The sequence below is a fragment of the Heteronotia binoei genome, chromosome 8 (assembly GCF_032191835.1).
Source record: "Heteronotia binoei isolate CCM8104 ecotype False Entrance Well chromosome 8, APGP_CSIRO_Hbin_v1, whole genome shotgun sequence".
In the NCBI taxonomy this organism is placed as follows: domain Eukaryota; kingdom Metazoa; phylum Chordata; class Lepidosauria; order Squamata; family Gekkonidae; genus Heteronotia; species Heteronotia binoei.
In genome coordinates, this window is record NC_083230.1 from 126,647,789 (window position 1) to 126,670,429 (window position 22,641).

General features: G+C 49.9%; 1 protein-coding gene across 1 annotated transcript in view; it reads left to right on the forward strand.

Moving 5' to 3' along the window:
- The first annotated feature begins 347 nt into the window (after window positions 1-347).
- The window catches only part of UBE2H (ubiquitin conjugating enzyme E2 H), a 97,448-nt gene continuing 75,154 nt past the window's right edge, over window positions 348-22,641 (forward strand). Inside the window, exon 1 of the mRNA XM_060246033.1 lies at window positions 348-735. Within this exon, the coding sequence (XP_060102016.1) occupies window positions 683-735 (53 nt within the window). The 5' untranslated portion in view covers window positions 348-682. The remainder of the gene's footprint in view (window positions 736-22,641) is intronic.

Consider the following 22,641-nt stretch of genomic DNA (forward strand, 5'->3'; position numbering starts at 1 on the left):
ATCAATTCTCCATTATATCCTATGGGAATTGGTCTCCATAGGAAACAACGGAGTGCCCAGCAGACATTTCCCTCCCCGACCCCCCCCCCCCCCGCTTTCTGATGACCCTGAAGCGGGGGGGGGGAGGGCCTCCAAACCGGGAGATCCCCTGCCCCCACCTGGGGATTGGCAACCCAATCTCCCGCACTCCCCTCCCTCCCACTTCTCCTCAGAGGAGGAGAACTACAACTCCCGACGCGCCGCGCGCGGGAGGCGAGCGAGAGGGGCGGCCCCCCTCCGGCCGGCCGCGACGCTCCCCGCGTCACCCCGTCCCGGGCCCAATAAGGCGAGGGCTGGGCGGTGAGGTCACTGTGGGTGACGTCAGGGGGTCCAAGAGAAGAAGCTTCGGAGGCAGCGAGCGGAGCAGGAGCAGCAATTGGGGAGCGGGAGGGCGCAGGAAGCGGAGGGGGGGCCCGGCGGCTGAGGCAACAGCAGCAGCGAGAGGAGAGCAGAGCGGAGCAGAGGAGGGGGGAGAAGCCCGCGGGGCAGGAAGAGCCGGCTCGGGAAGGGAGGGGCCGCAGCAGCCAGGGGGAGGCCTCCGCGCAGGCGCAGAGCGAGGCTCGGACCCCCCCTCCCCCCCAGCGCCAAAAGGGGTCCTGACAGGACAAGGGGAGCAGCGCGAGACTCCGCCCGGGGGGGCACCATGTCCTCCCCCAGCCCGGGCAAGAGGCGGATGGACACCGACGTGGTCAAGCTGTATCCTTACCTGGCTTTTGTGGAGGGGGGGTTTCTTAAGGGGGGGTGTTGTGAGGCAGAGAAAGAAACCTGCCCCTGTTGGGATGGGGGGGGGTCTTGATTGACACTCAGTACCACCCCCCCCCCCTTTGTGGAGGGAGGCAGCTTGTTAAGGAAGGAAGGGCAGGTTTTGGGGGGGGGTGAAAGAGAGAAAATGGTCCCCCCCTTTGGAATGGGTAAATATTTCTCCACCACCACCCCCCTCTTAGAATGAGAGGAAGCAGAGAAATCCCTTGCATGGGGGGGGCACCTTGGATGATTGAGGGAAAGGGACAGTGTCCCCCCCCCAGTTAGAACTACAAGTGAAATAATAAGATATATGGGCTGTTTGGGGCAGGGAATAGAAGGGAACACCCCCCCCCCCCTTAAAATGAGAGGAAGCAGAGAAATCCCTTGCATGGGGGGCACCTTGGATGATTGAGGGAAAGGGACAGTGTCCCCCCCCCTCCAGTTAGAACTACAAGTGAAATAATAAGATATATGGGCTGTTTGGGGCAGGGAATAGAAGGGAACACCCCCCCCCCCTTAAAATGAGAGGAAGCAGAGAAATCCCTTGCATGGGGGGGCACCTTGGATGATTGAGGGAAAGGGACAGTGTCCCCCCCCAGTTAGAACTACAAGTGAAATAATAAGATATATGGGCTGTTTGGGGCAGGGAATAGAAGGGAACACCCCCCCCCCTTAAAATGAGAGGAAGCAGAAAAATCCCTTGCATGGGGGAGACACCTTGGATGATTGAGGGGAAGGGACAGTGTCCCCCCCCCCCCCACACACTTAGAACTGCAAGTGAAATAATAAGATATATGGGCTGTTTGGGGCAGGGAATAGAAGGGAACACCCCCCCCCCCCCTTAAAATGAGAGGAAGCAGAAAAATCCCTTGCATGGGGGAGACACCTTGGATGATTGAGGGGAAGGGACCGTGTCCCCCCCCCCCCCCACACACTTAGAACTGCAAGTGAAATAATAAGATATATGGGCTGTTTGGGGCAGGGAATAGAAGGGAACACCCCCCCCCCCTTAGAATGAGAGGAAGCAGAAAAATCCCTTGCATGGGGGAGACACCTTGGATGATGGAGGGAAAGAGACTGTGTCCCCCCCACTTAGAATTGCAGGTGAAATAATAAGATATATGGGCTGTGAGGAAGCAGAAATGAGGAGGACACTCAGTACCAGCCCCCCCCCCCTTTGTGGAGAGAGGCAGCTTGTTATGGAAGGAAGAGCAGATTTTTTTGGGGGGGGGGGTGAAAGAGAGAAAATGCCCCCCCCCTTTGGAATGGGTACATATTTCTCCACCACCCCCCTCTTAGAATGAGAGGAAGCAGAAAAATCCCTTGCATGGGGGGACACCTTGGATGATTGAGGGAAAGAGACAGTGTCCCCCTCCCCCCCCCAAAAAGGTGAAGTAATAACCTATATGGGCTGTTTGGGGCAGGGAATAGAAGGAACCCCCCCTCCCAATGATGGGGTACCAGTAGAAGCTGTCTTCCTCCTGTTTGTCAAAAGTAAAAAGATGACCCCTCTCAACCTAAAAAAGCAGAAAGGAGAGAGATTCCCCCCCTAATAATTGGGGGGTGGGTGGGAAGGAACCTGTATCCTTACCTGGAAGGAGGGGGGTTTGCTTAAGGGGGGGTGAGGAAGAGAGGTTTGGGGGGCGTGAAAGAGAGAAAATGGTTTCTCCCCTTTTGGAATGGGTAAACAGGGATATTTCTCCCTCTTCCCCCATAGAATGAGAGAAAGCAGAAGAATTCCTTGCGTGGGGGAGACACCCTGGATGATTGAGGAAAGGGGATTCATCCCAATGAGTCCAAACAGTCCCCCCCCCAAAAAAATTAGAAATAATAACATATATATTGGCTGTTTGGGGCAGGGAATAGAAGGACCCCCCCTGCCTCCCCCTGTTTGTTAAAAGTAGAGAGATTCATGCCCCCCAACCTAAAAGGCAGAAGGGAGAGAGTAGAGTTTGCCCCCCAATAATTGGGGGGTGGGAGAGAAGTCCCCTCCTGAAGAATAGAAACTGACCCAGTTAAGGGAGGGGAAACTAATTCCAGCTTCCCCCCCCCCAGCAGAATGAGAGGAAGCAGAAAAATCCCTTGCATGGGGGGAGACACCTCGCATGATTGAGGAAAGGGGATTCATTTCAATGAGTCCAAACAGTCCCCCCCAAAAAATTAGAATTACAGGTGAAGTAATAACATATATGGGCAGTTTGGGGCAAGGAATAGAAGAAACCCTCCATGGGGTACCAGTAGAAGCTGTCTTGCCCCTGTTTGTTAAAGTAGAGAGATTCATCCCCCCCCCCCAACCTAAAAGGCAGAAGAGAGAGATTGTCCCCCCCCCCCAATAATTGGGGTGGGTGGGAGAGAAGTCCCCTCCTGAAGAATAGAAACCGACCCAGTTAACGAAGGGGAATTAATTCCAGCTTCTCCTCCCCCCCCCCAGTAAATTAAAACATCTCCCAGTCCCAAGTGAAGGAAAACAGGCTATTAAGAAATCCCTGGGGGTGGCAGACAGGAGGTCCTAATAGAGGCATGCCAAGAGGCAAAAAAAAGGGGGGGGGGACAGACATCTCACATCTGGACAAAGCAGCCCCCCCCCCTCCGGACACAGGAGCCACTGAAGGAAGGCCTTATTTTCAGGCCTACAAGTTAGGAGCGTCTCTTCCCCCCAAATCCAGAGATGAAGTCCCTTTGCGACAAGGATTAGGGTTAGATCTATTTGGGGACTTCTCCTTTCCTGCCAGGAAGGAATTTTTTTTTGGAGGGGGGGGAGGGTGCTACGTAGAATCCAAGCCTCTCGGGCTTTGTGCAGATCCCCCTTCCCCTCCCTCCCCTTGGGAACCTTTTGAAAACAGTCCTGTTATGTATATTCCACCCCGTCCCCCCCAAATTGTGTTAAAAATAATCGGAAAGATGCTTCCTTTCAAGGAAGGGCTTAAGTCTGAGCAAATAATGGGGGCCCCACCTATTACAGCTGTCTTCCCTTGTTGGTTTCTTCCCGAAGGAAGGAAATGGGGTTGGGGGGGGGGATCGTAATTTTGCCTGCTTTCTCCTGCAGCCAGACTTCCTTGAGGTGGTGCCCCCCCCCCCGAGGAACCCCGACAGAATTTATCTTAAACTAAGGAAAATCGTATGGGGAGGGGGCAGTATATCCCTTCTGCCTGTCTCCTTATGATATCTCCCCCCTTTCAGGTATTGTGACAGTCTTTGAATAATAATTGCTCCCCCCCTATGCAACCATGTTCTCTCTGTTTCTTCCTCCCCCCCCCCCCCCACGCTCGCACAGGAACGAACATTGGTGGGATAGAGAGCAATAGGGCAGACTTGGTTGGGGGGGGGGGGGTTGTTGTTGACGGTGACAGTCTTGTGATCGGCTTGTGGTGGTGTGTTACTATTGACTCAGGTTTAGGTCTGGTGTGCTATTTGGGAAGATATTAGTGCCAGCCTTTGCGGGGCGGTGGGGGGGAGGATTAACTGAGAAGGGGGTGCCTGCAGAGCAATGTGGATTAAGGGGGGGGGGTGGGAAGGATTGAAAACAACGCCAACTTGTCACCCCTTTTCCCCCCTTTCTCTCTTCCCTTTTCTTGTTACGGGTTTTGTTTATGTAACAGTTCTGTTCTCTGTGGGTCTCCCCCCCCCCCCCTTTTTCCGAAGAACCTGTTTTGGCTTTTCACAGTATACTTTGCTCTTGCCCCTTAATAGAATTGTACCTTTTGTGTGTCGACTTACACGGAGGGTGGGGACACCTCCAAAGCACTGCAATGAATTCGCTGGTTGGAATTGTTTTATTAATAGTTCTGTTTATCAGGTGGTGGGGAGCCGGGTGGGCCGGCGTTGGGGTGGGCCGCAGAAAGACATTAGGAGATGTTTATTGAACGCGTTAACCTCCCCCAGGAGAATTGAATCGAGAAGGAATTAACTGTGTTGGGTTGTGGGGCGGGGGGGGGGGGGCGAAGAAGGTTAGAAATAGCATTAGGTCCCAGCGATAAACAAACTTGTTCAGGTTAGAATTGCCGGGTGGATTTAGGACAGGCCCCGGTGAGTTGCTGACCCGCCCCCCCCCCACAAGTGTCCTTGTGTGTATTAAGAAAACAACAACCCTGTGTGTGAATTCTCTTGTCGGCAGTTTATCTCCCAAATTGTTGCTTTTAACCATTGTGATTTCTCTGGGAATCAAAGCTATTTTTATCCCTGGTTTGTGTCGCTTGCCTGGGCTGTACTGTCTCGAACGCAAAACTTCATTTGATGGTTAAATTTCTCCCCCCCCCCTTTGAAGAGAGGGTTAGAACTCCAGCTGTTCAGCTAGAGAGAGCGAGGAATCCCCCCCCCCCCGGATTCTCATTATGTATAAATTTTAAAAAGGCTACTGGATTATGGAAAGACGAGGCCCACCATGACCTAACCTATCCTCATTTCTCTTTGCCCTCCCCCACTTTCTTTTCATTTGGTAGCTGGCACGTCGAAAGATCACAGCATTTTCAGAGACAAAAGACCTGGGGGTTTTTTTGTACGTGCATTTGTGTGTGTTTTGAAAATGACTTTTCGTTCGGCTTATGGGTGCTGGTGATTGCTGTTTAATTTGACGGTGGTGGAGAGAGGGAATACATTGGCATTCGTCTCTCTGCTCCAGTTTGCTCCTTACCCGTTCTAATCGTGACAAAAGAAACTGGCGGCTTCTTTTTAATGCCCTCTAACCTGAGCTCTCGTTATCATTCGGGCTTTTTAAAGTGTCCTGCCTGCATAGGTCTCGCTTTTTTGTTTGTGGCCTGGTTTTATCTCGGTAAGGTTAGTGCTCCAGAGATGTAGGCCTCGGTAGACGGTGGCTGCACTGCCTCATTCTCTCTGGGTTTGCTTAGGGGGTCCCTTTTGATTTCGGTGACGCTTGCACTGGAGAACGGCCTTCGTTTGCTGGATTGAGAGCTCTCCAGATCAGCTTGCCGTCACTTGTGGTGGTTGCTGAACGGCAGAGCCAGGTCTCCTTCCTGCGCTTTCGGCCTCTCCTTCCTTTTGAATGGAACCTGCTCTGTAATCTTGGTTATAGCCCGCCAACCCGTGCCTGCCTAACTTTGGGAAGTGGGGCGGCCCGGGGAAGGAAGGGTGTCGTGGCACTGCCCTCGTACCGCTCTGACAGGTTTGGTGGGGAGGTGGTGTCGTGCTTCCCCTCCCCCCCTCCCTTTCCTATTTTTAATCTCTCTGCATGTCTGTGCCTTGTGTACACACCTCCAAGGACCAATGGCACCTTTGAGGCCAACAAAGTTTTAGGCGAGGTATAAACTTCAGCGTTCAGACTTAAGCCTTAAATAAAACTTTGTTGGTCTCGAAGGCGGCCCTGGGCTCAGACTTTTGTTCTGCTGCTTCTCCGTCCCGACGGGTAGGGGAGGCCAGGCCGGTTGTCGATCCTCTTGCGTTACCCGAGCGAGCCGTTCACGTGTTTGGTGGTTCAAAAGAGGAAAAAAAAAGCCTTGCCTTCTTAATGCACGGTGGCACTCTGAAACTCTGAGTCATTCCGGTTCTTTTTTTTTGGGCGCTTCTCGAAGCGTTGTGCAAACCTTCGAAAGAGTGTTAAAAGCTGAGCTCTGTGCACTTTTTGTCCCAACCTTGTAAGGAAATCACAGTCCCGACTTTGTTCTCTCCCCCCCCTCCCTTTTTTGTTGGCTTCTTCTCTCGCTTTGCAAAAATAACTAACCGAGTTCTCCCCCCCTCCCCGCCCCCTAATCAACTCTTACACCTTTTGCAGCCAAACTCTCTCTGGCACCGATTCCTTGGAAACTTTTAAAGTTCCAAGCCTTCTCTCTCCCTCCCCCCCCCCCCCCTTTCAGAAAGCTGGGAGAAATGGGATCTGGTCCTAGAGCGGGTAGGATCCACCGCCCCTCCCTGCATGGCACTTGGATCGCCTTCTTGCTCCGGAAGAACCCGAGGACGGCTTGTTTTGGAAAAGCTTTTGCGGGCAAAAGGCCTCCAGACTGAGCCTCCGTGTCAACTGATTGGCTGCTCTGTTACTACCCGGAAACGCGAGGCTTTGGGCGGAGCGGCCCGAACAGCTGATGGAGTGTGTTTATATACAGGGGGGTTGGGGAGGGGGGGGGACAAGGCCCGCCTCGCAGTCCAGAGAGAGCCAGGCCTGGACGGTCTGTGGCCAGATCAAGGGTTTGCTCAGCCAGGGGGAAAGAAGGGGAAAGGTCCTGCCAGCAAGAATGCTCTTGTTGATTCTCTGTCGCCTCCATCGGAAGCATTTCGCCAGCGCACCGAGCAGGGAAGGGGTTAATTGCTCCCCCCCCCTTCCACAGTCAGCTGGGGTGGAAACTTTTAGTCTGAAGTTTGGGTCCAAACAATGCTGTAACTTGAGAGGGCCGTAGCCCGCAGGAGATGTTGACTGTACCGATGTGAACCTTCGCTGGGTGTGGGAAGCGCCGCCACGGCCGACTTACGCCGACCCTGTCGCGCGGGGTGTCGATCTCATTTGTTATGAGGGCCAGATCTGACACAAAAGAGAGCTTGTTGGGCCGGGGCATGGGTGTCATAAAATGTAATGCCAGGTAGCAGAGATATAAACTTTACGAAGGACACAGGCAAACATAATTAAAGATTTAAACCTTAAAATATGCTTCAAATACCACCCGTTGGTCTTTCTTTGTATCTCTCCCGTGGGATCCAGGGAAAGGAAAGGAAGCTCTGACTCTTTCCTTCCTTCCCCAGTGGACCAGGAGGTGGTGGAGCCTCAGTCAAGGAAGAGAGGCTTGGCTCAGTAGCTCTGCTGCGTGATTGAGAGAGCCTGGCAAAGCAAGCTTTTCCTCCCTCCTCCTCCGCAAGGGAGGAGCCTTTGCTCTGTAGCTCCTGTATGATCGAGCAAGCCTGGCAAAGCAAGCCAGAAGGAAGCAAGAGAAAGCAAGAAGGAAGCAGACAACAGTCATTCGCTCGGGGACCTGATAGGAGCCCTCCGGGGCCTGATTCGGTCCCCAAGCTGCATGTTTGATACCACTGCAGTCAGGTTTTCGAAGCACTTCAGGTCAGGGCAGAAAACAGACAACAGTGGTTTGCCACTGCCTGTCTTTGCATAGAGATTCAGGACTTCCTTGGTCGTCCCCCATCCAAGTACTAACCCGGGCCGATCCTGTATAGCTTCCAAGCTCTAGTGAGATCAGGCTAGGCTGGGACGTCCAAGTTAGTTCTAGCCTGGGCCATCCAGCGTTAGAATCATAGAGTTGGAAGGGACCTCCAGGGTCATCTAGTCCAACCCCCTGCACAATGCAGGAAACTCACAAACCCCTCCCCCTGAACTCACACGATCCTCATTGCTGTCAGATGGCCATCTAGCCTCTGCTGAAAAACCTCCAAGGAAGGAGAGACCACCACCTCCCAGGGAGGAAGCCTGTTCCACTGAGGAATCGCTCTAAACTCACAACCCCCCCCCCCCCTAAATTCACAGGATCCTCATTGCTCTCAGATGGCCATCTAGTCTCTGTGGAAAAACCTCCAAGGAAGGAGAGACCACCACTTCCCAGGGAGGAAGCCTGTTCCACTGAGGAAGCACTCTAAACTCACAAACCCCTCCCCCTAAATTCACAGGATCTTCATTGCTGTCAGATGGCCATCTAGTCTCTGTGGAAAAACCTCCAAGGAAGGAGAGCCCACCACCTCCCGAGGAGGAAGCCTGTTCCACTGAGGAACCTCTCTAAACTCACAAACCCCTCCCCCTAAATTCACAGGATCCTCATTGCTCTCAGATGGCCATCTAGTCTCTGTGGAAAAACCTCCAAGGAAGGAGAGACCACCACTTCCCAGGGAGGAAGCCTGTTCCACTGAGGAACCTCTCTAAACTCACAAACCCCTCCCCCTAAATTCACAGGATCCTCATTGCTCTCAGATGGCCATCTAGTCTCTGTGGAAAAACCTCCAAGGAAGGAGAGACCACCACCTCCCAGGGAGGAAGCCTGTTCCACTGAGGAAGCACTCTAAACTCACAAACCCCTCCCCCTAAATTCACAGGATCTTCATTGCTGTCAGATGGCCCTCCAGCCTCTGTTGAAAAACCTCCAAGGAAGGAGAGCCCACCACCTCCCGAGGAGGAAGCCTGTTCCACTGTGGAACCCCTCTAAACTCACAAACACCTCCCCCTAAATTCACAGGATCTGCATCGCTGTCAGATGGCCATCCAGCCTCTGTTGAAAAACTTCCAAGGAAGGTGAGCCCACCACTTCCCAAGGAGGAAGCCTGTTCCACTGAGGAACCGCTCTAAACTCACAAACCCCTCCCCCTAAATTCACAGGATCTTCATTGCTGTCAGATGGCCCTCCAGCCTCTGTTGAAAAACCTCCAAGGAAGGAGAGCCCACCACCTCCCAAGGGAGTCTGTTCCACTGAGGATCCGCTCTAACGGTCAGGAAGTTCTTCCTGTTGAGCCGGAAACTCTTTTGATTTAATTTCAACCCCTCAGTGCTGGTTGTACCTTCTGAGGCCGCAGAAAACAATTCCACCCCATCCTCTAGATGACAGCCCTTCAAGTGCTTGAAGATGGTGATCGTATCACCTCTCAGCTACCTCCTCTCCAGGCTAAACATTAAAACTGGTTTTATTGTAAGACTGGGACCCCACATTTGGCTATGGGAGCAGTGTAGGTTTTTAATACGCAGTGGGCTCTGGTTTCATTTGTCAACTTGTTCACTTGTGGGAGTATCGAAATTTGTGAATTATTCTGGCCGGGCAGCTGTGTTAGTCTGCAGCAAAAACACACGGGAGTCTTCCAGCACCTGAAAGGAACAGCGTTCCCCCCCCCTTGCGTAAACTTTTGTGAATCCATTTTGTGAGCTCTATACTCTGGAATCTTCTGCTGGAATAAAAACTCGTTAGCCTTCTGGATGCCCCAAGATTCCTGTTTGAAAATGTACCAACTGTACTTTCGGTGCAAACAGAGAAGGCGACCAAGCTCAGTTTCAGCACTCCCCCCCTCCCCCCCCCCCCAAAAATGTGGCATGTTAAGATGCCTACAGAATAGCGACTACTTCACCAATGTAAACCAGCCTACAAGAATTGGTAGAGCCAGTTTGGTGTAGTGAAATATGCGGACTCTTATCTGGGTTTGAAAATGACTTTCGTTCGGCTTATTGGTGCTGGTGATTGCTGTTTAGTTTGACAGTGGTGGAGAGGACAGATACATTGAGAGCCAGTTTGGTGTAGCACAGGGGTGTCAAATTCATTTGTTACGAGGGCTGGATCTGAGATAAATTGGGCCAGGCCCTGTCAGGCCGGGCCATGTGTGTACCTATCAATGTTCCCTTTAAGCTGCAGAGTCTTGTGAGCAAAAATTCTACTGGCATTAAAGTTGTGAGCTATGGCATAAATGATTGTGTTCTGGGGTCATCCATCCTGAGCTAAGACAAAAATCTGTGAGCTGGAGGCTAAAAACTGTGAGCTAGCTCACGCTAACTCAGAGGAAACATTGGTACCTATATAAGATTAGGTAGCAGAAATATAAACATTGTAAAGGACACACACACAATTAAATATTTTCTTTTGAGCCTGCTTTCGCAGGGAGGGCGGGATATAAAATAAATAAAAAACTTAGAACATTGCACTCATCGATCTTAAAGGTGATTTCTTTGTATCTCTCCGATGCGATCCAGAGAATTGGGCAAAGGAAGCTCTGGCTCTTTCCTTCCTTCCCCAAGGGAACAGGAGGGCAGGAGCCTCAGCCAATAGAAGGAAGAGAGGCTTGGCTCAGTAGCCCTGCTGCGCAATTGAGAGAGCCTGGCAAAGCAAGCTATTCCTCCTCCCTTCCTCCCCAAGGCAGGAGCCTCAGCCAATGGAAAAAAATAGAGGTTTTGCTCTGTAATTCCTGTGCAATTGAGCAAACCTCGCAAAGCAAGCTGTGATGCAGAAGGAAGCAAGAGAGAGGGAGAAGGAAGGAGATGACAGCCAGTTGCTTGGGGCCTGATGGGAACCCTTTGGGGGCCTGATTCAGCCCCCAGGCTGAATGTTTGACACCCCTGGTGTAGCAATTAAGAGCAGCGGACTATAATCTGGGGAACCGGGATTGGTTCCCCACTCCTCCAGATGCAGCCGACTGGGTGATCTTGGATCAGTCGTAGGTCTCTCAGAGCTGTTCTCAAAAGAGCAGTTCTCGAAGGAGCTCTCTCAGCCCCACCTACCTCACAGGGTGCTTGTTGTGGGGAGAGGAAGGGAAAGAGATTGTAAGCTGCTCTGAGACACCCAGTGAAGGGCAGGGCGGTCAGTCCAGTCTCTTCTTCACGTGGTTGGGCTGTCCTGGGGAAGGAAGCTGTATTCTAGTTTGGTGTCAGTTTGGGGGGGGGGGAGAAGATATAGGAGATTGTAAGCTGCTCTGAAAGAGCCCCGTCGCGCAGAGTGGTAAACTGCAGTACTGCAGTCGGAGCCATCTGTTCACGACCTGAGTTCGATCCCGGTGGAAGCTGGGTTCAGGTAGCCGGCTCAGGTTGACTCAGCCTCCCATCCTTCCGAGGTCGGTCAAATGAGTCCCCAGCTTGCTGGGAGTAAAGTGTAGGGGACTGGGGAAGGCAATGGCAAACCACCCTGTAAAAAGTCTGCCGAGAAAATGTTGCAAAGGCAACGTCACCCCAGAGTTGGAAACGACTGGTGCTTGCACAGGGGACTACTTTTACCTTTTTAAGCTGCTCCGAGTCTCTGATTCAGAGAGAAGGGCAGGGTATAAATTTTCAGTTCTTCTTCTAGTCTTGTCTCTGCCACAGATTTGCTAGGTAGCCTTGCGCCAGGCCTGACCTCTTGGCTATTTATTTATCCATTTATTTATTTTTAAGACTTTTGCTAGTCACCTTTCTGCCTTGAGCGTAAAGAAGCTGGCGGCGTAAATAAAACAAAACAACAACTATAAAAATACGTAAAACTGCAACAGTTGCCGTTTGAAGTATGTATCGTTACTCTGTAATTTTAGATTTTATATATTTTAAATTGGTAGGGGTTTTTTAACCGTTGATTGTTTTTATGATGTAACCCGCCCTGAGCCTGTTCTACGGGAAGGGCGGGCTAAAAAAAAAAAATCGAATTAAATAAATTTTTAAAAGTGACCCTTTGTTCTCTCTCAGGAGCAAGTTCTGTCAGAGCTCTCTCAGCCCCTCCTGCCTCACAGAGTGTGTGTTGTGGGGAAGGGAAAGGAAAGGAGATTGTAAGTCACTCTGAGTGAAGGGCAAGTTATAAATTAGAGGGGGCCAAACTGCAGCTCGGGAGGCTCTCTCACACAATTTGTGTGGCTCTCAAAGCCCCCGCTTCCTTGGTGGCTGGGCTGGAGAAGGCATTCGTTTCTTTAAATCATTTTGCCGAGCCAGTTGGTGACTTGAAGAATGCATTTAAAGTTCCTTTCTTTCCACCCCATCTATTTGCCTCCCTTCCTTCTTTGCAGCTCTCGAACATCTGACATTCACGTCTTGCGGCTCTCAAACATCTGATGTTTATTCTGTGTGGCTCTTAGGTTAAGCAAGTTTGGCCACCCCTGGTATAAATCCAACTCTCTTCCTTCTTCTCCTTCACATGCAGCCAGCTCTGTCAGAGCTCTCTCAGCCCCACCTGCCTCACAGGGTGTCTGTTGTGGGAGAGGAAGGGAAAGGCGATTGTAGGCCGCTCTGAGACTCTGTCCTTGAAAGGGCAGCTTCTGGGAGAGCTCTCTCAGCCCCACTCACCTCACAGGATGTCTGTTGTGGGGGAGGAAGGGAAAAGGCGATTGTAAGCCGCTCTGAGACTCATGAGTGAAAGGTGGGGTATACATTGAATCTCTCCTCCTTTCTTTATTTGTAAAATGGGAATATTATTATTATTATTGATTGCATTTGGTGAATCACCTTATTCTGGCTAGTGCCAGGCTCTGGGCTTTGTATGACATTTTTAAAAATACATATATATATATATAAAATCAGTTACATTAAAAAGATTACAAACCCTGATGGCATCTTTAAAATGCTCTTATTCAGTCATTGCATCACGTCGAGTGGGGGCGGGGATACAGATGTGAAGGCCTGGGAAAAAAATCAGAAAAAAATCATTCCTCCCCCCCTTTTTTCCTGAAGCCTTTTCCCGAAAAATTGAAAAAAGAAAAGAAATTGATTATGGAATGTTTTATTTTAACACGATGAATAAAAATATTTTAAGACAAGGTGTTCCAATAGTAAAACAGTTCAGGAGATGGTTGCGCCATTTGTTACAATTACAAATAAATGTTATTTAAAAAGTAAATTCTGTTTGTAATAATGGTTTGGATACACTGTATTTTTAAGATGCTAGTAGTGATAATTTCATGCCAGGTACAATTGTCCGTAGTCGTATTCTATGTTCCTAAAGTAACAGGATGACTTTCAATCTGGAAAAGAAAAAAGAAGTGCTAATGTAGCATTTTTTTTTCAATTTTTCCAAAAATTTCCGGGTTTTTTTCCTGGAAAAACCTTTTCAGAGCTTCAAAATTTCTGGAAATTTTACATCTCGAGGGGGGGGGGGGTCCCCCAAGAGGAGGTGGAGAGAAAAAGGTGCCAGCATGGCAACCCTCACTGTACTTATGCAAAGCGTTTCTATTGTGCTACGGTGTTTATATTGCATTTTAGAGTCTAGCCAAGGCATGCCTTGCTGTTGAGAACTGCAGGATAAGCAAAAGGGCAGTTGGTGGTGGGGGGGACTAGCCCTGTCAACATTTCTTTGGAAGTCAAGCTGAGTTCAGTGTGGGGCTTCCCAGGAAGTAGGCATAGGATGGCAAGCTTTAGAACAGATTGTTTTCTCAGTCTGGGGCACAGCAGTTTCCTGTTTACACATCGAGGCCTCTTTCGCCCTACAGTGACTGGCCTGCATCATGACTCCAATACAGCAGCAAGCCTTAAGGCAACTTCAGGCTTGTTTGCCTAGACCAGGGGTGGCCAAACTGTGGCTCGGGAGCCCCATGTGGCTCTTTCACACATATCATGTGGCTCTCAAAGTCTCCACCACCCTGTCAGCTAGCTTGGAGAAAGCATTTCTCTCTTTAAATCACCTTTCCAAGCCAGCTGCTGGCTTGGAGAATGCATTTAAAATTAAAGTTCCTTCCTTCCTTCCTTCCTTCCTTCCTTCCTTCCTTCCTTCCTTCCTTCCTTCCTTCCTTCCTTCCTTCCTTCCTTCCTTCCTTCCTTCCTTCTCCAGCGGCTCTCAAACATCTGACGTTGATGTCTTGTGGCTCTCAAACCTTTGAAGTTCATGTCTTGTGGCTCTCAAACATCTGACGTTTAAGTCTTGTGGCTCTCAAACCTCTGAAATTCATGTCTTGCGGCTCTCAAACATCTGACGTTTGTCTCTTGCGGCTCTCAAACCTCTGACGTTCATGTCTTGTGGCTCTCAAACATCTGACGGTAGGACCAGAACCAGTGGGTTGAAATTAAATCAGAAGAGTTTCTGGCTCAACATTAGGAAGAACTTCCCTGTCTGTTAGAGCAGTTCCTCAGTGGAACAGGCTTCCTTGGGAGGTGGTGGGCTCTCTTCTTCCTTGGAGGTTTTTCAACAGAGGCTAGATGGCCATCTGACAGCAATGAGGATCCTGTGAATTTAGGGGGAGGGTTTGTGAGTTTAGAGCGGTTCCTCAGAGGAACAGGCTTCCTCGGGAGGTGGTGGGCTCTCTCCTTCCTTGGAGGTTTTTCAACAGAGGCTGGATGGCCATCTGACAGCAATGAGGATCCGGTGAATTTAGGGGGAGGTATTTGTGAGTTTCCTGCATTGTGCAGGAAACTAGATGACCCTGGAGGTCCCTTCCAACTTTATGATTCTGTGATGTTCATGTCCTGCAGCTCTCAAACATCTGACATTCATGTCTTGCAGCTCTCAAACATCTGACATTTATTCTATGTGGCTCTTACTTTAAGCACCCCTGGCCTAGACCCTGCGCTCTCATTCCCCCTCGCCTGCCAAGATGATTTGTGACTTCAGCTCTGCCCGTTTGGCTACAACAGCAAAACTATGATTTGTCCTTTACCCTGCTAATCATGCTCGAGCCACCGTTTGGTCTTCTGGTGCATTTGTAACGCCATGCCTGAACTAGGCCTGTACCACAGGTGAACGCTCGTAGGGCTGGATATTGGGAACTTCATATAGTTCTCCACATGCGTAGAAATCTAGTTTCTCAGGGAGAAGGATCCCAGCCCAGCTTTCTTCCTGACTTGCTAGTTTTCTCTGCGCGTTGTGGATATTTAGGTGTTGTCATGTTACTTCCAGCTTACGGTGGCCCTATGAAATAATGACCTCCAAAACGTCCATTCCTTCACAGCCTCGCTCTGGTCTTGCAGACTGAAGGCTGCGGCTTCCTTGATTGGGTCGGTCCATCCTTCGCAGGGGTGTCAAACTCATTTCTTATGCGGGCCGAATCTGACGTAAACGTGACCTTGTTGAGCTGGGCCATGTTGGGTTGGACTTGGCCCTGTCGTTTCGGACCATGTGTGTGTACCTATTTAAGATTAGGTAGCAGAGAGATAAATTAGAACGCAGACAAACACAAATGCATTTTTTTAAAAAAAACACCTTAAAACATGCTTAAAACATTAGCACTCGCTGGTCTTAAAGATGCTTTCTTTGTATTTCTCCCATGGGATCTAGGGAACTGGGCAAAGGAAGCTCTGGCTTTTTCCTTCGTTCAGCAGGGGACCACGGTGGGGGTGGGGGGGAGCGTCAGCCGATAGAAGGAAAGCGACTTGGCTCAGTAGCTCTGCTGTGTGATTGAGAGAGCCCAGCAACGCAAGTTATTCCTCCCCCCTTCCTCCTCAAGGGAGCCTCAGACAATGGAGAAAATACAGGTTTTGCTCTGTAGCCCTTGTGCAATTGCACAAGCCTTGCAAAGCAAGCTGTGATGCAGAAGGAAGCAAGAGAGAGGGAGAAGGAAGCAGTTGTCAGCCAGTTGCTCGGGGGCCTAATAGGAGCCCTCCGGGGGCCTAATTCGGCTCCTGAATTGCATGGTTGACACCCCTGCCATAGAAGCATAGAGCTGGAAGGGACCTCCTGAGTCATATAGTCCAGCCCCCTACTCAATGAGGGATATACACAAATACCTCCCCCCTCACACTCCCAGTGACCCTATTCCAAGCCCAGATTACAAAAAAACCCCAAAACTCTCCAGGATCCCTGGCCAAACTGGCCTGGAGAAAAATTGTTGCCTGACCTCAAAGGGAGATCAGTGTTTGAGAGCTGCAAGACATGAATGTCAGATACTTGAGAGCTGGAAGGGAGGCTGGAAGGAAAAAAAGCAAATAGATAAAGGGAGGGAGGTGGAGGTGGAAGGAAAGCAACTTTAAATGCATTCTCCAAGCTGGCCAATGGGGTGGTGGGGGCTTTGAGAGCCACACAACATTTGTGAAAGAGCTGCAGTTTGGCCACCCCTGTATTAAAAAGTTCTAATGAGCTAACAAGCCAGAGAATGGGAAACCGTTAACCTGCTGTGAAATTTACATTGGCTGCTACAGGACAGTCACTTCTGGAAGCCTCCCCAATTGAACTGCTGAGTTAGAAACCTGGTGGAACGCTCCTGCTTTGTGCTTTTGGTCTTCCTTTCTGATCCCATGCAAAACTCGGCCAGAAGGCATCTCTCTTTCTGAAACATCCTCTGGATGCTTGGTCATGGTTGAAATGTTTAGAGTTATTGTGTTTTCTTCATTCACAAGGAGGGCGGGGAGGGACTGTAAACATAAGAGAAGCCATGTTGAATCAGGCCAATGGCCTATCCAGTCCAGCACTCTGTGTCACGTAAGAAGCCATGTTGGATCAGGCCAATGGCCCATCCAATCCAACACTCTCTGTCACAGAAGAACATAAGAAGAGCCATGTTGGATCAGGCCAATGGCCCATCCAGTCCAATGCTCTGTGTCACATAAGAACATAAGAGAAGCCATGTTGGATCAGGCCAGTGGCCCATCCAGTCCAACACTCTTGTTTCACACAAGAACATAAGAGAAGCCATGTTGGATCAGGCTGAAGGCCCATCCAGTCCAACACTCTGTGTCACATAAGAACCTAAGAGAAGCCATGTTGGATCAGGCCGAAGGCCCATCCAGTCCAACACTCCGTGTCATACAGTGGCTAAAAAGAACCAGGTGCCATCAGGAGGTCCATCAGCTGGGCCAGGACACTAGAAACCCTCACACTGTTGCTCCTCCAAGCACCAAGGATACAGAGCATCACTTGCCCCAGACAGAGTTCCATCTATACCCTGTGGCTAATAGCCACTGATGGACCTCCACTCCAGATGTTTATCCATTCCCCTTATGAAGATTGCTGTGATCATATCTGCCACCACCTCCTGTGGCAGTGAATTCCACATTTTAATCATCCTTTGGGTGAAGGACTTCCTTGTGTCCATTCTAACCCGACTGCTCAGCAATTTCATTGAGTGCCCACGAGTTCTCATATTGTGAGAAAGGGAGAAAAGTCCTTCTTTCGCTACCTTCTCTATTCCAGGCATAATCTTGTAAACCTCTATCATGTCACCCCCTCAGTTGATGTTTCTCCCTAGCGTTTTCACCTTTCTTCATAGGGAAAGTGTTCCAACTCTTTAATCGTTCTAGTTGCCCTTTTCTGCACTTTTTCCAATGCTATAATACCTTTTTTGTCAGATGTTTTGAGAGCTGGAAGGGAGGGTGGAAGGAAGAAAATAAAGCAAATAGATAAAGGGAGGGAGGTGGAGGTGCAGAGAAAGCAACTTTAACTTTAAATGCATTTTGAATGAACTGTAGCTCAATGTAGACTCCCGCCTGGCATGCAGAAGGTCCCAGGTTCAATCCCCAGCGTCTCCAATTAAAGGATCAAGTAGTAAGTGGTGCAAAAGACCTCTGCCTGAGACCTTGGAGAACAGCTGCCCGTCTGAGTAGGCAATACTGACTTTGGTGGATCGAGGGTCTGCTTCAGTACAAAGCAGCTACATATCTTCACTTGTGGTAGTACAAGGTGGCTTTCTTAATTTTCAATTTGCGTGACTCATTCTTTGCACTCTAGTCTTTTTGTTTTATTTTTGCAAACGCAAAACCATGACTGTGCTTAAGCAGAGAATCACAAAAATTTGGAACGCCCGTTAGTCACTTCATACGCCAAAATCTATGCGGCGCACTCTGAGGATTTTTTTTTTTTAAAGATGAGAGCTGGAATCTCATCAGGCTATCAATCCAACTACAAACAGTTTTAATTGATTGTATGCAGGGGTGGGATTCTAGCAGGAGCTCCTTTGCATATTAGGCCACATCCCCCTGATGTAACCAATCCCCCAAGAGCTGAAAAGGCTCTTTTTTGTAAGCTCTCGGGGGATTGGCTACATCAGGGGTGTGTGGCCTAATATGCAAAGGAGCTCCTGCCAGAATTCCACCCTGATTGTACGGTTGGTTTAACTTGCAGAAATGTGGCCAGACCCAAGTGGGGGGGGGGGTGTTGTATATTTAATTTAAATAATTTCTCTCGGTCAGATGCAGGGAAGTCGTGTCTAATGTGGCAAAACCTTTGTTGTCTGCGTAGCGAGAACCGTCGGTCTACACGGATAGCGTGAGCATCGAACACCGTTTCACAGAGGGGCAGCTCTGATTAAAAATTCATATTTCTAATCTGCCATTAATGAGTTGCCTGTGCATGCTGATTAATTGCTTGCGCGGTATCAGCTGTGCATCGCTGAGAGCCTACAGAGGTCTCATCTTGTCGCTTTCTGGAATCAACTCCCATGATTGTGCAGAGTTCTCCTGCCCGGGTGAAAGAGCTCTTGGCTTTGATTCAGAATTCTCTGTCTCGTTACTCGTAGCCTGTCAAAGCGTTGCATCTAGTTATAATATCATTAAAATGGTTTTTTGGGATTTGGCCTAACACGAATCGGCTTAACACGAATGGAGAGCCAGTTTGGTGTAGTGGTTAAGTGCGCGAACTCTTATCTGGGAGAACCGGGTTTGATTCCCCACTCCTCCACTTGCAGTTGCCGGAATGGCCTTGGGTCAGCCAGAGCTCTCTTATCTGGGAGAACCGGGTTTGATTCCCCACTCCTCCACTTGCAGCTGCTGGAATGGCCTTGGGTCAGCCAGAGCTCTCTTATCTGGGAGAACCGGGTTTGATTCCCCACCCCTCCACTTGCACCTGCTACCATGGCCTTGGGTCAGCCATAGCTCTGCAGAGGTTGTCCTTGAAAGGGCAGCTTCTGTGAGAGCCCTCTCCAGCCCCACCCACCTCACAGGGTGTCTGTTGTGGGGGAGGAAGGTAAAGGAGATTGTGAGCCCCTCTGAGACTCTTCGGAGTGCAGGGCGGGATATAAATCCAATATCTTCATCTAGCTCACAGGGTGTCTGTTGTGGGGGAGGAAGGTAAAGGAGATTGCGAGCCCCTCTGAGACTCTTTGGAGTGGAGGCGGGATATAAATCCAATATCTTCATCTACCTCACAGGGTGTCTGTTGTGGGGGGGGGGGAGGTAAAGGAGATTGTGAGCCTCTCTGAGACTCTTCAGTGTGAAGGGCAGGAAATAAATCCAATATCTTCATCTACCTCACAGGGTGTCTGTTGTGGGGGAGGAAGGGAAAGGAGATTGTGAGCCGCTCTGAGACTCTTAAGTGCAGGGCGGAATATAAATCCAGTGTCGTCTTCTTCTTAGAATGGCTTGTAGGCTTTTCGTCCTGGGCCTGGCTTTAAGTGCTCCATTTTGTGTGTGTGTGTGTGTGCTGGATTCAGCTTGATTGACCAGTAGCAAGAAACCACACAGGTTCCGATGTAAGATTAAACTGGAATAGCAATAACTCACCGGAAATTTTTTGAACATACATATGAAGCTGCCTTGTATTGAATCAGACCTTGAGTCCATCAAAATCAATATTGTCTACTCAGACTGGCAGCGGCTCTCCAGGGCCTCAAGCTGAGGTTTTTCACGCCTACTCGCCTGGACCCTTTTCAGTTGGAGATGCCGGGGATTGAACCTGGGACCTTCTGCTTACTAAGCAGATGCTCTACCACTGAGCCACCGTCCCTCCCCATATATATGAACATATGAAGCTGCCTTCTACTGAATCAGACCCTCAGACCATCAAAGTCATCATTGTCTACTCAGACTGGTAGCAGCTCTCCAGGGTCTCAAGCTGAGGTTTTTCATGCCTACTTGCCTGCACCCTTTTTAGTTGGAGATGCCAGGGATGGAACCTGGGACCTTCTGCTTACCAAGCAGATGCTCTACCACTGAGCCACAGTCCCCTCCCCTGATCTCTCACACTCGAAGTATCTCTCATATTCAAAATAAGTTTTATAAAAAGGTAAAGGTAGTCCCCTGTGCAAGCACCAGTTGTTTCCGACTCTGGGGTGACGTCACATTACGACATTTTCACGGCAGACTTTCTGTGAGGTGGTTTGCCCTTGCCTTCCCCAGTCATCTACACTTTCCCCCAGCAAGCTGGGTAGTCATTTGACCGACCTCGGAAGGATGGAAGGCTGAGGCAACCTGGAGCCGGCTACTTGAACCCAGCTTCCACTGGGATTGAACTCAGGTCGTGAGCAGAGAGCTTGAACTGCAGTACTGCAGCTTTACCGCTCTGCGCGACAGGGCTCCTTTAAAGGGGCTGCACACCTTTTAAATGACTTCCTTCCATGGCAAATAATGAAAGATAGGGGCACCTTCTTTTGCAGCTCGTAGAATTGGACCCCCTGCTGGAATCGATCACAGGCCATGAGCAGAGAGCTCGGAATGCAGTACTGCAGCTTTACCACTCTGCCCCACAGGGCAGGTAGTCCCCTGTGCAAGCACCAGTCGTTTCCGACTCTGGGGTGATGTCGCATCATGACGTTTTCACGGCAGACTGGGCTGGTTTGCCCTTGCCTTCCCCAGTCATCTACACTTCCCCCCTAGCAAGCTAAAGCACGCCATTTGTACAATGCAGCCTTGCCTTTTCCTTGAATGCAGTGACTAGTCCTTTAACAAAATCCAGGTTCTCATATCATCTGCAGGAAATAATTTGAAAGATGTTCCTCTGGGCTAAACACCTCTCAAGTATTATGCTGTTGACTCCTTGAAGAGCCAATAATAGGTAAAGGAGTCCAAAGTATCTAGAAGAGAGAATATGGGGACCACCCTCCTAGGACTTTGCCACGGTTATATGAACCTATGAAGCTGCCTTCTACTGAATCAGACCCCCCTCGGTCCATCAAAATCAGTATTGTCTACTCAGACTGGCAGCGGCTCTCCAGGGTCTCAAGCTGAGGTGTTTCACGCCTACTTGCCTGGACCCTTTTGGGTTGGAGATGCCGGGGATTGAACCTGGGACCTTCTGCTTACCAAGCAGGTGCTCTACCACTGAGCTGCCGTCCCTCCCCTTAAGTCAGTACTGTCTACTCAAAATCGCAGCGGCTCTCCGGGGTCTTCACACCTACTTGCCTGGACCCTTTTGAGTTGGAGATGCCGGGGATTGAACCTGGGACCTTCTGCTTCCCAAGCAGATGCTCTACCACTGAGCCACCATCCCTCCCCAACATATATGAACCTATGAAGCTGCCTTCTACTGAATCAGACCCTTGGCGCATCCAAGTCAGTCTTGTCTACTCAGACTGGCAGCGGCTCTCCAGGGTCTCAAGCTGAGGTTTTTCACGCCTACTTGCCTGGACTCTTTTGAGTTGGAGATGTTGGGGATTGAACCTGGGACCTTCTGCTTCCCAAGCAGATGCTCTACCGCTGAGCCACCGTCCCTTCCCAACATATATGAACCTATGAAGCTGCCTTCTACTGGATCAGACCCTTGGCGCATCAAAGTCAGTCTTGTCTACTCAGACTCGCAGTGGCTCTCCAGGGTCTCACGCTGAGGTTTTTTACGCCTACTTGCCTGGACCCTTTTAAGTTGGAGATGCCAGGCATTGAACCTGGGCCTTCTGCTTACCAAGCAGAGGTTCTATCACTGAGCCACCGTCCCTCCCTGGTCTTGGTCTTTTCCTCTTTCAAACTAACTTACCTCCCAGGTTGGCGGTGAGGATGAAAGAACACCTCAGAGGAAGGGCTGGATAAAATTTTATGTGGATTTTAAAAGTGCTTGCAGATTTAATTTTGCAGATTTAATTTTTTATAATTCGTGCAGGCTGAAGAATTCCACTCAAGGTGTCAGAGCTATCGAATATTTCGATCATTCTTCAGCCCGGTTCCTCTTTAAACTGCTTCACGGAACCACACTACATAAATCTTCAGGTGCGGATCAACGCAATAGACACCAAGTTTCTGTTTCCGACAAGTTACCGCTATTCCTGATTAACTAGCATGCTGAAAGCTGGAATGGACCTGGTGCAGCTAATTCATTAATCGGATTTCCAAATAAATGCGTAAATGAGACCCATTAGCAAAAAACATGAGATTGGCCTCTTGGGGGCTCTCAGAAGCAGTTACATGCCCGGAGTCCCACCCGGTTAGCTAATTTCATCAGCAATAAACAAAGAACGGTCAGTGTCAAAATGATGCGGTTATCGGTGAGTCGGTTCTTTTCTGGCGATGATTTCTGCGGCTGGCTGTGTTTGTCCACGGTAGAGAAGCTAGATTGGAGTTCAGTCACGCCTTAGAGATGAACAGTAACTGGGCTGGCTGAAACGGGGCCAAAACTGAACCCCTCAAAGACGGAGGTTCTGTGGCTGGGGGGCTTGGGAGCTGGAGTGGAGATTGCTTGCTCTTGATGGGGGCGTCTTTGACGACGGCGCCAACAGTCAGGAGCTTGGGAGTGACCTTGGATGTCTCTCTTTGAGTGGAGGCCCAGATCGTACATATTGCTAAGATAGCAGTCTTTCACCTACACCAAGCCAGGCCACTAGCTCCCTTCCTGCCTCGGTTGGACCCAGCCACGGTAATCCATGCGATGCTCCCCTCCAGGCTAGATTACTGTAACTTGCTCTATGCTGGCCTACCCTTGACTTTAACCC